Here is a 16542-nt window from a genome sequence, read left to right as displayed (position 1 = left end):
GTGTCGCAAAGTGTTTGCTCATAGGGCATTATATGAATGTTAGGGTGTTTACCTTACAGCACAAAATAGCTGGTTATATGAAAATAATATATGAAAATATATGAAAATAAATGGATAGAACTGAACTGAATTAATTAGTAGAAATGCAATAATACATCTGCAATGTTTTTATAACTTATATTGACCACTGAAGCAAAATCAAAGATCTTAAATAGTCCCTATGCAGAAAAATAGTAGAAGCATAAACAGTAGGCAAATGAACAGCAGCTGCACTTGAAAAATAGCTTTATTAAATTATAAAAAAATAGGCTTGATGCAGTTAATACCACATGGAGCAGGTCCATAGGCAAAAAAGTCTATTAAATATTCAGTACAGTCATTCCAGAAGTTACATATACCCTTGGAGAAAGTGTTAATGAGTGAGGGGAAAGTGCATATTAAGCTCTCAGTGTCAATATTTTCTTTTGTCAAATTTAAAATAGAATAGAATAGAATAGAATTCAACTTTATTGTCATTGCACATGCACAGGTACAGGGCAAAATTTCATCTCAGGAGCAGAATTATATATAGTTCACATAAAAAAATACATTACTTTTTGTTTGTGTTATATATTTATTAAATGAGTATGTTATGATGTTGTATAGTGATGGTTTGCCACCAATGACCTTAATTAAAAATCATTCTAAATATTTTATTAGCTATGGTCTAATATTCTAGGTAAAGGTAGGTAGGTAAAAAGAACCCTAGCCACAGAGAGAAATTAACAGACTACATAATTAAAGTAAACGTCATATATAATGTTACCTGAATGATTCAAAGTGAACATGCAAACAGTGTTATGTAGAAGAGTAATTATTCACTTCATCTACTCGTGTATGCAGACTGGCCATGTATTCTTATGCTTTTCATCAACAGTTTGATTTGGTAAGAAAAAAAGTGTAATTTAACCTTCATATTCACAGTCAAGTGACTAAAAAATAATATTCCTAAAAAGAACCCACAAACATTTAAGTCACATTTTCTACTATATTAAGGTCAGATTTAGTGTGAATGGACACACACTAAAGATGGCAGTCAGCTCTATGCTTGTACTTCATCTTCATCTTCGGCGTCAATTGGTATGGTTTCCATGCCGATCTTTCCCATGGCGAAATTGATGAAGACCTGTGAAGGTTCAGCAATAATGTAAGAGCCATGTCAATATGAAAGGCAATTATTTTTCTCTGACCTGCTTAATTTTGGCTGGTCCGTTTCCCAACCCCCCCACCCCTCCTGTCCTGTCTTCTGCCTATAGTATGTTCCAATCCCCAAGCCTCAAAGGGGTAAAGTGGTTGAAGAGTATCAGCACTGGCTGCATATAAAGCTCTTGGATTCTCACCCTAACTCATATTCCATTTATTTTCCCTCAGGCCTCCCCTCTGTCAGTTTCCCTCTGCCTCTTTTAAACTTTCTCTTTCTCTGTCTTTCACTCCCACTCAGCTTTCTTGTGTCCCTGCTTCTTTTCCCACCTCTCTTCTTCTCTCACTCCCCGTCGCTTTTTTCTGTCCCTTGCCACCATCAACCCACACCTACAAAAACCTCACACTAGTTCTTCCCCTCTCTCAGTTTATGTTGTCTCTTTTTTTTCTCACCTCATCCAGTGTGGTCTGGCTCACAGAGAAGTGCTTGATCTGCAGAGCAGTCTTGTTGGACTCCAGCTGGTCGAAGATGTCAGCCAAACCTCCAGGAGCAAATGGGACGTGGTACTCCACCACAGCCGAGTGCTGGTCCTGTGTGTTGGAAAAGGATGCCAAATGTGAGGTAAAAAGTTAAAAGAAAGTGCTCGTTCTTCTTTAACTATAATTTGATTCTTGCACTTGTATGAAGAAAATAAAATCCTTCTTAATCTTACAATGCTGCAAACATTATTTTGGGGGTAGAAAATCTACATTTTTTTTTAAATACTGTATACGCACTGTACTTTTGGTAAGGGCTCTGGGCACAGCAGGTTCTTATATAATGAGTTTCCTTCTATTCTTAGCTGAGCAAGTCAGCATTATAATGAAGAAAAGTCCACATGGGCAGCGAGGTATCAGACAAAGTTCATTTTTTATAGATTCTTTAATGGTGCACTGATCATTATTATCATATTAACACTGATTCAAACGTGTACAGGGAACACGGTTAATCACAGTGACAAATACACAAAATGATCACCCAGCTCGGAAGGTAACCCCATGCTTAAATGACTGATTTAGCGCTTTCACGGGCAACAACTTTGCTATTTTGGTTCACTCCCACATTCCCTCAGGATTTGGTGAAGAGTGAGGCAGACAGAAACATGACACCAAATTAGTGCTTATGCTGATTCATGTCTGCTGGATGTGTAAATAAGCAACTGTTTGCTAACACGTTTGCCTTAAACACTGACAAATATAGCCATATTTATATATCCATCTGTTATATATAATTATATACCAGAAACATAAACGATCTAAAAGACCTTGGAATACTGCCAGGATTTGTCACAATCACTGCATCTGTGGATTTATTATATTAGTTTGTTAGGCAAATAATAAAGGATGGAAATAATACCCAAAAAAGGCTCATAATTTAAGAGTATCTTGCCTTATTAATTATCAGTTGATCATTAATGCCTCGTGTACTTTAGAGTTTATAGTGTATATTTAAAAATATGCACAGAAAGTAGTCAAGAGTCCTTTTTTTACCAAGTACTCTTGACTGCTCTGGATAACTCACCTTGAGATAAGTGCTGGGGAATCTGCGCTGCATGAAGCTAGTGATTTTCCCTACGTCACAAGAGGCCTCAGCCAAGTACATCTTCACAGTGAACCCATTGCCAAACCTGCACAAGGGAGATTTTATGAACAAAGCAGAGTTCTTACATGTCTGAGGCATGGGGCTCTGGTGGTGGAGTGAGAGAGAGTGTGTGTGTGTGCGTGCGTGTGTGTGTGTGTGTGGTGGAGGGCACTGTTCTTACAAATTAAATTGAGCATTCAACTGCACAAAGGACCATGGGGGGCAAGAAAGAGAGGCAGTGGAGACAGGGTGTGGAGAGCAGTAATGGCAGGGTTGTAGGATGAAAAGAGGTCACTAACCTGTTCTTAATGTGCTGCAGGGAGCCCAGGCATCGGAACTGACCTTTCACCATGATGGCAAGACGACTGCACAGTGCCTCACATTCCTCCATGCTGAGATTTGGAGACAAGGAGGGAAAGATAAAAGGTCATACAAAGGTCCATTAGGATAAAAGTAATTACCCATGCCAGCTGTCACACAGAAATATATATATATATATATATATATATATGTATATATATATATATATATATACATATATATATATATATATATATATATATATATATATATACATATATATATATATATATATATATATATATATATATATATATATATATATATATACATACATACATACATACATACATACATACACACACACACACACACATATATATGTTATTACATTTGTTATCAAGAGTATGCTGTGGGAAAAAGATTGAATGGCTTTGTCCTAGAATGCTAATCATCTCTGCACAAATCTCTCCTTTGTGCTGAGGTCATATAATGGGTGCATGATATCTTCTAACCTGTGGGATGTGAGAACCACAGCACACTTTCCTTTCACTTCCTCAGAGATGATTTTCCATAGGTGACGCTTAGTACGAGGGTCCATGCCAGAGCTTGGCTCATCCTGTGGATAACGGAGGAATGAGACAAGAATAGAGGAATGGTCAAAACAGCATAAAGGCATCAAATGAAAACATGGAAGGCAGCATGTAGCAAACACAGCGTAGTGCATACAGTAGAGGGAAGGGCACAGCAAAGAAGAGAGAGTAAACACATATATAAATGCAAAATAGGAATGGGGATGGGAGGTCCAGTGTTGCATGCAGAGCAAACAACAGAGAAATGAAGACAAATCAAACAAGGGAGCACTGGTTACTGAAGAAAACACGGGGAGGAAAAGGGAATAGCTGAAGACAAAAAGGGATGGAAAAAGAGAGAGAGGATTTGATGGAGACATAGGCACAAACAAACTTAAAAGCTACAGGCAAGACCCCTCGGGTAAGCTTGGGTAAGCAGACTAATTAACTATATGCGATCTGTCAAGTCTAAGTGATCGATATCTGCTTTCCTTCAAAGACCATTTCAGGAAGAACGGTGCAGAGTTAGTTTAATATTTGTTGTCTGGTGACTTGTTAGGAAATTAAATGTGCAGCTACAGCAGTGTGAACAGGTGTGTTCTCACCAGGAGAAGGATTTGTGGATTCCCGATGAGAGCCAGCGCTGTAGAGAGCTTCCTTCGGGTGCCACAACTGTAACCGTCGGTAATGATGTTTCTGTGGTAGTTGAGCTGCAGCCTCTTCAGTAGGTAGTTCACCAGCTACAGAGGAAACATGCAGGGGATTACAAAGTGGATGGACAAAATAACAAACAGCACACGTGAGAGGACTCTAGTTTGGCATTCACTAATCCCAGCCAGAATGTGACTACACAGATAGGTTACATTGTAATAATTTTTAATTAGCAGTCTGTTTTCTTTTTTAATTGGTGGTGCAGCACCAGTGGTCAAAGCAAATCATTTATTTATTACTGCATGGACTACCATCTGTAATCTTCTTTTTAGACACTTTACATGCTAAGTGATAAGCACGAGATTAATGATAGAAAACAACAATAATTAAAGGTAATAAAATTTGCTTTGCCTTTTTCCATCCATGTTTATATCAGAAGCAGAATACTTTATTAATCCCTAAAGAAATTATGTTATGTATGCTCTTTATGTATTATATATATCTGAATGTAGATCATGGAAATGTCCAAACACCGTCTGTTGTAAACTGCTAATCATTGCAGGGGATGTGTAATGGTCTTTCAGTGATGTAACAGGAGTCGATAGGTCTAATGATTGCTCCTCGTGGCTGTTTGACCCCCTGCCTTCACCCCAAAGCAAAATGAGACAGTGTTATAGACTACCATGCTGCTCCTAGCTTCAGCCACATGATAAAGCTTCAAACAGTTGCTGTTCCTTAACAGCCAAATCACAACTGCAGTCACTTCAAGACGCTTTATATTGTAAGGTAGAGACTCTAAGATAATGCAAAGAACTCAACTGGAGACCCTCAGTGGAGATCTAATATATAACTACACATACTTGTTTTCACAACAGGAAAATATAGATTTACATGATAAAAGGTAAAGGTGGATACTATTTCTTACTGCCAATTTTATATTCCTGTTACACGTGTAACCGCTTTCTCCCATTTCGTCCAGTACAGCCACACAACAAATAACTAAGGTATCTATCTATTCCACTTCCATGAATATTTAATTATGTTTGTACAGCAGTGATGACTTTACACTGTGACTTTATTCTATCTAAACTCTATGCAGTCCCGGGGCTGCAGAAGCTGATGCAGTATAATCCATTTGGTGCATGGCAGTTGATCCTGTGTGTTAAACCCAGCAGGGATCAAAAACCCTTAATGACTTATAAACATTTCAGTCACTTAAAACTCTTCAAGGCTTCCCTGTTAATCAAATAAAATAGTGTGCTGTAAATACAACTACATTTTCAAATAGCTTAAAGTGATTTCCCATTGGTAGGCTTTAGTCTTTTTCCCATTAGTTGGCAAATTTGGAAACCAGATCGATGAAGCAAGTTAATGCAATAGATACCTTCACATAGAGTCTCTGCTGTTTCTCTGTAAGACAATTCGCCTTTTGTCTAGAGTTTTCATTACCATTCACTGTTTTTAAAAGTTTTATACTAGACAATTTCATACTAGACAAATACACAGTATTTTGTTATGTGAATGATAAAGACTGGTAACATAGACTATTCCTCATGCAGCAGGTTCAAATCAAAATATGATGTTTTTATGTTCTCTCATAAAAGCTGCTTTCTATCACCTTTGATGTTACAGCTCATTAAGCCAACAAAACCATGTCAATGCAAAATGACCCCATTAAGGCCTGTCTCATTATGCACAGCTAGGGGACTGTCAGTAGGAGACAACATAAGAGGAACTCTATATATAACCTCAGCTTTGAGAATTAGCCTGATGCTGCTGCAGTTGCCATTATAACCATTGTTGTCAGTATACCGACCGGAGAGGAGGGGCTGTAACAACAGCAGTGAGGGTGATTAGTGTCAGACAGATCCATTTCTGTGCTTTACTGTCTGTGTAAGCATGTGTATCTATGTGCAGCACTCTTGGTAATGTGCGTGCTCAATTCTGTTGGTAAAATGCCTGAGACTGTCAGAGACAATGTTTTTGTTGTTCTTCATTCTGACCTCAAAATGGTGCAAAGAAAGAGAAAAAAGCAGACAGCGCTTACAGCTTGTCATGATATTTTCCACAATTTTTCACACTCCTAAGAGCTGCTTATTTTTGTTCTTCTCTGTCTTTCAAAAAAGAAATATTGATGGGATATTGATATTGAGCACACATCACGTGCTGATTGGTTGCTCTGCAGAGTCCTCTAATAAGCAGACACACTCAGCAATCACCACAGAAGCAAGATTGATTAGGTCTCAGGAATGATAAATGAGAAGATTGAGGCTTTAGTGGCATGTCAAATAAGATTCTCCCGTCATAAAAGCAGAATTTAAATATACATTTTTCCGCAGTAATGCATACTACATCAGCTCAATTCTGATGTTTGGACTGCGCAAGCTGACAACAAAAGCTTTTTCATTTCGCTACAGATTCTACAGCTTTCATCACACATCATTCATTGCTGCACACTTTCTGATTCAGTATGCATAGGAGCAGCATCAGCTTCTAGTCCTGCGCTGGAAGTGCACCTTTGAATTTATATCAGATCCCGTGTCACTTTTTGAATGCTATTGTCACTTGGCAAAGTGACAATAGGCACCACTGCGTCTGCAGCTCTTCCTTACCCGGTCTGTCTCCCACTTTGAGATGCCACGTATGCGAGCATAGAAGTACAAATGCTCTTCTCCAGTGAGCAAATCATCCAGTGCATCCACTTGAGGACAGTAGCCGATGTTAATTCCTTGTTTCCGGCACTCCATGATGTCTACCAAATGTCTGGGGGGAAAACACACACAAAGAAAGATTTTCTTAAGCAGCATTCACCACATGATGTGGGACAGGCATGTAGGGTGTTTCAGAGGATCTGCTGTCTGTGGGGTGCTATCTAGCTTGCTAATATCCACTTTATATACTGACAACACAGCAGGACTGTACATTGCTACTTGTATGAAAGCTCTTCAGATACATCTTTAAGATAAAATTGCTAGTTTCTAAATCCCAAAACTATCATATTCAAATTTTCCCCAATAAAAAATTAATAACATCCCTCATATGTGAATGATTGCATTACGTAATTAAATTTTGGAATTACCTATGCACCTGTACCAATAAAATGAAATTCTTTCTTGTAAATGTTTAATTCTATAAGTCATCTTTATTTTGCTGGAATGTGTACATACTTATCCTGACATCTCTGCATCACTTTAGTGTGCAGCTAAAATGCAAGAGTGGTCATAAAAACACAACTATTCCCGCTAAGTTAATCCAGCGGTGGAAGAAGGGGGTAATAAAGAAAAACAGATTAAATACAAACATGCACTAGGCAACATTCACATGTTACATAAAGCTTACCCATCCCAGTCCTTGATCTGTGCAGTGCCATCAGTGGGGCTAACGTCTCCAGTCAACATCTTGAAGGTGGTAGTTTTTCCTGCTCCGTTCACTCCCAGCAAGCCAAAGCACTAAAAATAAACACTAGTTTCTTAGTAACTTCAAGCATTTTGCTATTATGCAGTATTGTGACGTAAAGCTGGGCTCTTTAAAGATTAGCCAGGTCAGTATTTAGTGCTGCAAAACTATGTAAAAAAGAAGTGTGTCCAAAGAAAACTTTTTCATACAACCAGACATCTGAAGTAATAGAATAAAAATGACTCGGATCAAAGACTGGACTGAAATTGGTCAAAATAAAATAAAGGCTTTGAGAGTAAATTAAAACGACAGCTTAAAATGATCACTTTTTACTGACTGCAGAAGAATATGAAAATGCTGGCCCGTCTTTTTAGTCCATATTAAAATGTACAATATTGTACATGCTTGTTATAGCCGCCAACAGTGGCTCCAAATCCTCAGCTGTGTTAATAACAGTAGGCTGTTGGTATTTTAAATTAATTGCAATCTTTGACGAGTCCATTGCACACAGCGACTAGTACCACCGTACAGCTCTTCAGAAATAACAAAACAGAGGCTGTGTGATTTCTGGGTAATTATAGAGTTATGCTGCTGCCATAAGAGATTAGACATTATTACACAATACCCCCCATTTTGCTACCCTCTTGCCTTAGAACAGCTTTACTATATTAGTATTCTGTGCTCCTGCCTCTGAGGCTTACCTCTCCTGCAGGGATGCCCACAGACAGATTCTTGACAGCGTGGACCTTCTTACTGAGGTGTTGATAGATCTTTGTGAGCCGGTTGACTTGCAGTATGTCTGAGCTAGCTGCTCCACTGGCCACTCTGAGATGCTCAGATACCACATCCTCATCCTGATCATCATCATAAGCTGCCTGAGGCACAGTCTTGATGTAGCAAATTAGACGCCTATAATACAGAAAGGTTGTTGTTTTGTTTTTAAATAAGTGCAAGGCATTCTAGTTAATATAAATGCTTTATCACCCCCCGTCCCTGCCACAAAAAAATAAAAATAAATAAAATCACCAAAATCTTGGCCCACTTAGAATAAAAAAAATCTAATTTTACTTGCAATTGTCTTCTCTAATTACTTAATGTTGCTCTGTTGCATATTTAACCACCCGGTTGCATATTATCTGCATTTATTACATCTCATTTTCAGATTTTTGGCTACAAGAAGACTGCTTTATCAGTGTTAGCAGAAAACACATCTTGTGCATTTGCAAGTCCATCCTACCTTTAAAGAAAGCAAATGAAACTGATCTCAGTTAAAGATTCTGTGAATGTATATTCTCCTTTATATTATTTCTGTGTTTCTCACCTGACTTTGCGCATTAGAGATTTGTTGATCAAAAGACGCAGCGTGAAGAAGACCAGGCCCTGGATGATGGAGGAGATGAACATCCATCCCAGAGCTTCTGTGGAGAATGGGTTCTTATAGGCATCGACTCCATAGCCACTGAGAATCTGGACCTCTATGTCACCTCTGGCCAGTTCCATCAGCCCATTCCCAAAGCTGAACTGGGGGAAGATGAGGAAGGCGTAGCTCAGCTTCTGGAAGATTTTCTGGATTGCCTACAGGAGAGAAGCACAGAAGAGGGGACAAGATCTGAGGATGTGAAACTGAGTTTAACTGAGCTCATCTTGAATTCTTCACTCTCCTGTCAATGGACAAGCAAGGTATGTTTTCTAAGTTTCCCCCTGATTCTTACAGTTAATCTTACCTCAGGATTATGCATTGATATTTGACCCAGAAAGTAGAGGATGCAGGTGGTCAAGATGGTGTTGACACTGATGAAGAGGTTGATGCACACGTAGCTGATAAAGGCCATCTCTGCATCCCTGAAGATCCCGGCAAACAGATACATCCATGGGAAGGTGGAAAACCTGAGATGACAGAATAATCGCATTTTAAACTTAAAAAAATAACTCCACAGATGCACTTCAAAGCTGCGGTAACATGGTTGGGTTGGTTTGAAATACAGAAAACAGTCAGAAGGTTATAACATAAAATTAATAGAGAAATTGTGCAGTTTTGCTTACAAATGCACCTTCTAAAATATAGGCTTGTCTGAAGAGAGCCAGACAGAGTAGCTATGAGCCTTAAGAAAAAGAAGCCAGCAAAGAATACTGAAAAGAGAAGGTGGAATATACCACGCTACAATGAGGGTAAACATTCAGTCATGAAGCCAAAATAGAGGAAGATAAATGACTTCTCCCTATATTCCCTCGCATAATCTGTTTGTCCATTTGATTGGTAAGTCTGGGTCAGCAATACAGAGAGTAAGAGAAGGAAGGGAGAAAGAAATGAAAAAAAAAAGAGCAGTGTGGGAAATGAAACAGACAGACACAAACAGATAGAGCCAGACAGAGACAAAGCATCTGCATGCTTTGCCCAAAAAAAGTGCTTGGTAGGCAAGTGTGGGTGCCAAGCCATGACAAGGAACAGAAGCAAGAAGGCTGAACACCAGACCAGGTGGGTGCAGCCTGACAGATGGAGCACTGTGATTACTCATTGCTTGGGAAGGAGACATCTGTCTGATAAATGAGAAGCAGAGTCCTGACTTGGCTTTCTAAAATCTAGGGCTCAGGACTAGGCCTCCAAACAACAACGGCAAACACAAGCGTGTAAACCTCAGCAGCAGCTCGGGGATTGATGTAAATAATCCCAGTAATTCAGATGAGGCGAAACATGACACATCAGGGGTTTTGATACCATCCCCAAATCTAAATCTCTTTGTCAGACTGAACTGAAACCTTTGTATTTCGAGATTATAGCTAACCTCTGTCTCATACTAAGTCATTCTGTTATTGCCATAAGCCCTGTTGCTTCCTGATTCCCCCCTTTCTCCCTCTCTGGTGTCTTTGCCTTGAATGGGATAAACACGTTAGTAGTGATTTTCCATTAGCATTGCAGTCCTACTGCCATCTGTCTTAGCAAGAAATTCACAATAAACTTTTTTGCAGCATTTGCTCGTCCTTATGCTCTGCGCTGTAAATCCAACCTACTGGCACAGAATTGCAGTGCATGTGTGGAGATAGGCTTTTGAAAATGTATAAACCTTTCAATGATTGCTTGACTTTGGAAAGTCCTCTGCAAGAAATGTATTGTGCATTTGAATGAATCAGTATTTTCCCTGTTTGACTCCTTGGATGAGCTGGGTTCATGTTGAGGGTGATGGGCCTGCTGCAAGCATAAAGCACCATTCAATGAATAGGTTTGGTTTAGAGCAGTGCAGATGCTTCTGGAAACTTCACACACTTCCTGCTGTTGTCTCAGCAGGGCAACAGCCAGAACAACACATTCACCATCTCTATGACAGATTTGATGCGGTTCCCTTAAAACATTTTTTATAAACATGTCCATCATTCAGTGTGGTTCAGGTTGAAAATAAACTCAGAGGTAAGTAAAAATAGTTACAGTACTGTGCAAAAGTTTTAGGCAGGTGTGAAAAAATGCTGGAAACAAAGAATGTTTTCAGAAATATAAATGATTGTTTACTGGCCACAAATGTATCCTGCAGCAGGACGATGACCCCATTTAGAAATCATTAAGAACTATCTTCAGCACAAAGAAGAACAAGAAGTACTGGAAGTGATGGTATGGTCCCCGCAGTGCTCTGATCTCAACATCATCAAATATGTCTGGGAGTACATGAAGATACAGAAAGATGTGAGGACGCCTACATCCACAGAAGATCTCTGTTTAGTTCCCCAAGATGTTTGGAACAACCAACCAGCCGAGATCCTTCAAAAACTGTGTGCAAGTGTACCTAGAAGAATTGATGCTATTTTGAAGGCAAAGGGTGGTCACACCAGATATAGATTTGACTTAGATTTCTCTTGTCCATTCACTGCATTTTGTTGATTGATGAAAATAAAAGATTATTAAACTTCCATTTTTGAAAGCCTTCTTTGTTTACAGCATTTTTTCCTGCACAATACTGTATATTGCAACTAAAAGTGGCATAAGCAGTCATTACAGTACAGACCATTATCCAAGTGAACATTTAGGCCATTAGAAGTCTCTTTAATTTCCCTCTTTATGAAGTGGTAGCAAATATTACCTGCACTAAACCTTTCAATCTGACTGCTTGTCTAACTGCTACTTTGCTATTGTGTTGCATCCATATTTTGTGACACTATCATGTGCTCTGACTTTAGCCATTAGTAAGTATTAAAATATTATATGACAGAATGATACCCAAATTAAGTTAAAATAAAATAAATGTTTGCTTTCATAATGGAAAACAATCAAGTAGTATAGCTACTGTAGAGAGAACAATCTCTAAAAGATTGTCCTTCAAAATTTTCAGCCACACGAAGGACTGGTTCATTATCAAATACATTTTTGTCAACAATATACACTCCAGTACAACTACAATGTGACTACAATTAGTGAATCTACTTTTTTTCAAAGTTACTGACCCAAAGAGCACCAGGAGGAGAGTGACGGCACCCAAATTTTGGCGTTCTGTAAATGCTGGAATCTGGAAGGCAGCAATCACAACAACGGTCGCAGCTACGGGGACCAAATAGATGACCTATGGAAAAAGGTGGGGCACAATGCAGCAACAGAAAGTCACTTCGTTTAATAACTTTTGAAAAAGATATATGGATGAAATTAAGTTGAACACATGGTTTTCAATATTGTAACCAATTAAAGAAATACGACGTTACCATGTCATAGATGAAGTTTACAATCCAGTAGAAGGACTCGCTGATGCCAGCAATGTGCTGAAGCCTCTTGGACCCTTTTTGGTGCTCAGTGACTTCATAGAGGGCAAAACTGGCTGTTGTAATTGAGAAGCCTGTGAGCACGCACAGAGCCACAAGGATGTGAAGCACTCCCTGGACACTGTGAAGAAAAGATCATCCAGGTGATGTGATTAAATACCATTAACCATTGAGTTATTGTCACGGTTCTGGGTCCGTTGGACCCAGTATTTTGAGTTTATTATGTTTTGGTTTTAGTTTGCATCAGGGATTGCTTTCTTGTTCTCTTGTGGTGTTTATGATGATGATTATGATTATTATTTGAGTTTCATGTTTAAGGATTTGTTCTCTGTTGTATCTCACGTTTAGTTTAGTTCAGGTTCCATGTGTCATTCTGTCTGTCTCTCAGTGTCAGGTCTGCGTCTTGGTGTGGTGTTCTCATTTCCTGTTTTATTGTGAAGGTCTGGGTCTCATGTGAGTGTGTTCAGTTTTACCTCTGTCTCGTCTTGTTGATCATTCCCAGCTGTGTCCACCACCTGTGTATAATTCCCCTGTGTTTCTCTGGGTGTATTTAAGTCATGTCCTCCGTTATTGTAGTTGCTGGTCCGTCTGTGTATCTACCATGTCTCACCCGTGTGTGCTCCCTGCTGTCCATCATCATTCTCCTCTGCTCATTCAGGTTTGTGCTTTGTAGTTTTAGTTGTTTCCCAGTATAGTTTAGTTCTCCGTGTTGCCGTTTGCCTCTCCTTTTGTGTCCAATAAATCACCTTTTACACCTTCACGACTGCCTGCGTGTGGATCCTCCTTTTCCTTTTCTACACGGCTCTTCTCACTCGCCGTGACAGTACGGACCAGCCAGATATGGATCCAGCGGCATTCACCCCACCCACAGAGCTTCGAAAGCTCATAACGGACTCAGTGTCAAAACTAATCAACCTGTGGCTCGAGCATGAGGGAGAAGCGTTTCTCTACGTTCTGGAAGTCAGGCTGCAACAGCTTATTTCTGATTATCCCTGGCTATTGGACTCACTGCACCCGCTCGTGCAAAACTTCATCCTCCACGAACTACACCTCCAACCCCTCGCCGCTATTGCTTGCCCGCTCGCTTCAACGGAGGACGTGCCGTCCGTACCGCCGGATGAGGAGTTACCCGGCCCATCGGAGCCGTCTCCACGGAGGAAGCGACGTTTGCGCCGCTGGCGCGGCACCCCACAGCCGGAGTTCAGAATGTCAGAGCAGCCGGCTGTGGTGAGTGAAAGGGACACTTTTGTTGACTCTGTTGCTTCTGTGACTGTTGTTTCTGGGACTATTTTTTGCGTATCTACTGAGGATAACAATGATTTTTCTGTCTCACCCATGGCCACTGCTTCAAAGACTGTTTCTCCTATGCCCACGCTCTGTGTTTTTCCTGATAATGTTCTCCCATCCACACTTTCACCACAGTTTAACGTTGGGTCTGCAGTACAGTTATCAGTTCGGCCAGCAGCCCAGCTGCCATCAGTTCGGCCAGCAGCCCAGCTGCCCTCAGTTCGGCCAGCAGCCCAGCTGCCCTCAGTTCGGCCAGCAGCCCAGCTGCCCTCAGTTCGGCCAGCAGCCCAGCTGCCCTCAGTTCGGCCAGCAGCCCAGCTGCCCTCAGTTCGGCCAGCAGCCCAGCTGCCCTCAGTTCGGTCAGCCACTCCACCACCTATTACAACTTCGCCACCTGTAGCTCAGTTGCCACCAGTTCAGCAGCCTACCCACTCGTTCATTCAGCCTCCATCCTCACTGTCTCGTTCTAAGCAGGGAACACACTTCACCACAATATCTGCTGGTTCTCTTAAGCTGGCCATGTCAGAGACAGTTGCTCCCTCTAGGGCCTCCCCAGAGGCTGGGTGTCAGTCACCAGCCAACTCTGGACCCCTAGAGGTCAAGACGCCAGCGCCAGCAGCCTCACCGGAGAACTCACCAGAACAGTCTCAGCTCTCAGCACCCCTTGAGAGTTCAAGTGAGTTCACCCGTCCGCCTCCGTCCTCTGCTGAGTGTATTAGGGAACACTTTCAGCCCTCTGAGGACTGCATCCCACTGTTGCTGCCTGAGTCTAGCCACTGTGCTGCTCAGTCCCAGCCAGTGTCCACACTGGCGGAGGTCTCCGTACCTGCTGCTTCAGTGTCTGTTTCCACTGGAGGGCCCGAGGAGCCCGTCCAGCCTCAAGCCACGTCTGCTGGAGGGCCCGAGGAGCCCGTCCAGCCTCAAGCCACGTCTGCTGGAGGGCCCGAGGAGCCCGTCCAGCCTCAAGCCACGTCAGCTGGGGGTTCAGGAGAACCGCACCAGCCTCATGCCACGTCAGCTGGAGGGTCCGAGGGGCCCATTCAGCTGCCTGCTGCTCCATCAGCTCCGCCCACGCCGTCGTCTGGTCCAGCCTCCGCTCCGGCTTCGGCTTCAGCTTCAGCCTCGCCTGGTCCGGCCTCGCCTGGTCCGGCCTCGCCTGGTCCGGCCTCGCCTGGTCCTGTGGTTGCCACGCCGCCGTCAGAGCCAGCTCGACCTGTTCCGCCTAGCCTCTGTCGGCCGTTTTCCAGGCCTATTAGGTGGCATCATGACCTTCGGGGACGGCCTCCGGAAAAGGTTTGTCGCCGCCGCTGGCATCGTGGCCGCCCTCCGGACTTCTGTTGCCACCCCCGCCTTCTGCGTGGACGACCTCCTACGCGCCGCCACTGCCTTCCGCATTGCCGGCCTCCAGAACTGCATTCGCGCCGCCGTTGCCGTCCGCACGGTCGGCCCCCGGACCTGCTCCGTCGCCGCCGTTGCAGTGTGCACGGTCGGCCTCCAGAACTGTTTGCCCGTCGCTGCCGTTGCCGTGTGCACGGTCGGCCTCCTGAACTGTTTGCCCGTCGCCGCCGTTGCTGTGTGCATGGTCGGCCCCCTGACTGTGTTATGGACTAGTGCACAGTCGTGTTTTGGTTCTGGACTCTTGTGCTCCTTGTGTTTTTTTTTTTTTTTTTTTTTTTTTTTTTTGTTTGGTCTCTGTCCCTCCTTCCTGGGCCCCCTCCGCCCGCCCTGGTCTGGTGCTCGGTTTTGTTCTGTTTTCTGTTTGGGGCTGTCGGGAGCCAGCCCTTGGAGGGGGGGTACTGTCACGGTTCTGGGTCCGTTGGACCCAGTATTTTGAGTTTATTATGTTTTGGTTTTAGTTTGCATCAGGGATTGTTTTCTTGTTCTCTTGTGGTGTTTATGATGATGATTATGATTATTATTTGAGTTTCATGTTTAAGGATTTGTTCTCTGTTGTATCTCACGTTTAGTTTAGTTCAGGTTCCATGTGTCATTCTGTCTGTCTCTCAGTGTCAGGTCTGCGTCTTGGTGTGGTGTTCTCATTTCCTGTTTTATTGTGAAGGTCTGGGTCTCATGTGAGTGTGTTCAGTTTTACCTCTGTCTCGTCTTGTTGATCATTCCCAGCTGTGTCCACCACCTGTGTGTAATTCCCCTGTGTTTCTCTGGGTGTATTTAAGTCATGTCCTCCGTTATTGTAGTTGCTGGTCCGTCTGTGTATCTACCATGTCTCACCCGTGTGTTCTCCCTGCTGTCCATCATCATTCTCCTCTGCTCATTCTCATTCAGGTTTGTGCTTTGTAGTTTTAGTTGTTTCCCAGTATAGTTTAGTTCTCCGTGTTGCCGTTTGCCTCTCCTTTTGTGTCCAATAAATCACCTTTTACACCTTCACGACTGCCTGCGTGTGGATCCTCCTTTTCCTTTTCTACACGGCTCTTCTCACTCGCCGTGACAGTTATCATGAATAATGCACTTATCATGTTACTGGGCCATGTATTTATTGTGTTGTGTTTTTATTTTTTTGTTCTGTTCTTTTGAATTAAAACTACTACAATAGCAACAACAAACGGTGCAGAAGAGTGAATATAAACTGGCGTTCAACCAGGTGTCTGTATTTTCTGAAAATACTAGCTCATTTTAACCAGAATTATCATATTATTCCCTACTGGGACGTGACTCATTTGAACTACTGAGGAATCTCACAATGAATGGAATCCCATTAATAACAAACAGCTTTGTGAAAGAAAAAGAGATGCTTGCGAATCATCTTTGACAAGATAACAGCAAGAGAAACAGATCACTTCA

General features: G+C 42.1%; 1 protein-coding gene across 2 annotated transcripts in view; it reads right to left on the bottom strand.

Annotated features, from left to right (window-relative positions):
- Positions 1 to 268: 268 nt before the first annotated feature.
- The window catches only part of abca12 (ATP-binding cassette, sub-family A (ABC1), member 12), a 61454-nt gene continuing 45180 nt past the window's right edge, over positions 269 to 16542 (bottom strand). For both annotated transcript variants that reach the window (XM_004555512.4, XM_014408279.4), the window contains exons 59-71: positions 12400 to 12577; positions 12148 to 12263; positions 9444 to 9606; positions 9041 to 9294; positions 8421 to 8628; positions 7663 to 7772; positions 6936 to 7086; positions 4278 to 4412; positions 3616 to 3719; positions 3100 to 3192; positions 2741 to 2846; positions 1633 to 1770; positions 269 to 1165 (exon numbers count right to left, since the gene is read on the bottom strand). In XM_004555512.4, coding sequence (XP_004555569.3) covers positions 1082 to 1165; positions 1633 to 1770; positions 2741 to 2846; positions 3100 to 3192; positions 3616 to 3719; positions 4278 to 4412; positions 6936 to 7086; positions 7663 to 7772; positions 8421 to 8628; positions 9041 to 9294; positions 9444 to 9606; positions 12148 to 12263; positions 12400 to 12577 — 1840 coding nt within the window. In that variant the 3' untranslated portion in view covers positions 269 to 1081. The remainder of the gene's footprint in view (positions 1166 to 1632; positions 1771 to 2740; positions 2847 to 3099; positions 3193 to 3615; positions 3720 to 4277; positions 4413 to 6935; positions 7087 to 7662; positions 7773 to 8420; positions 8629 to 9040; positions 9295 to 9443; positions 9607 to 12147; positions 12264 to 12399; positions 12578 to 16542) is intronic.

The sequence above is a fragment of the Maylandia zebra genome, linkage group LG16 (assembly GCF_041146795.1).
Source record: "Maylandia zebra isolate NMK-2024a linkage group LG16, Mzebra_GT3a, whole genome shotgun sequence".
Taxonomy (NCBI): Eukaryota; Metazoa; Chordata; class Actinopteri; order Cichliformes; family Cichlidae; genus Maylandia; species Maylandia zebra.
This window is presented reverse-complemented; position numbering and strand designations above follow the sequence as displayed.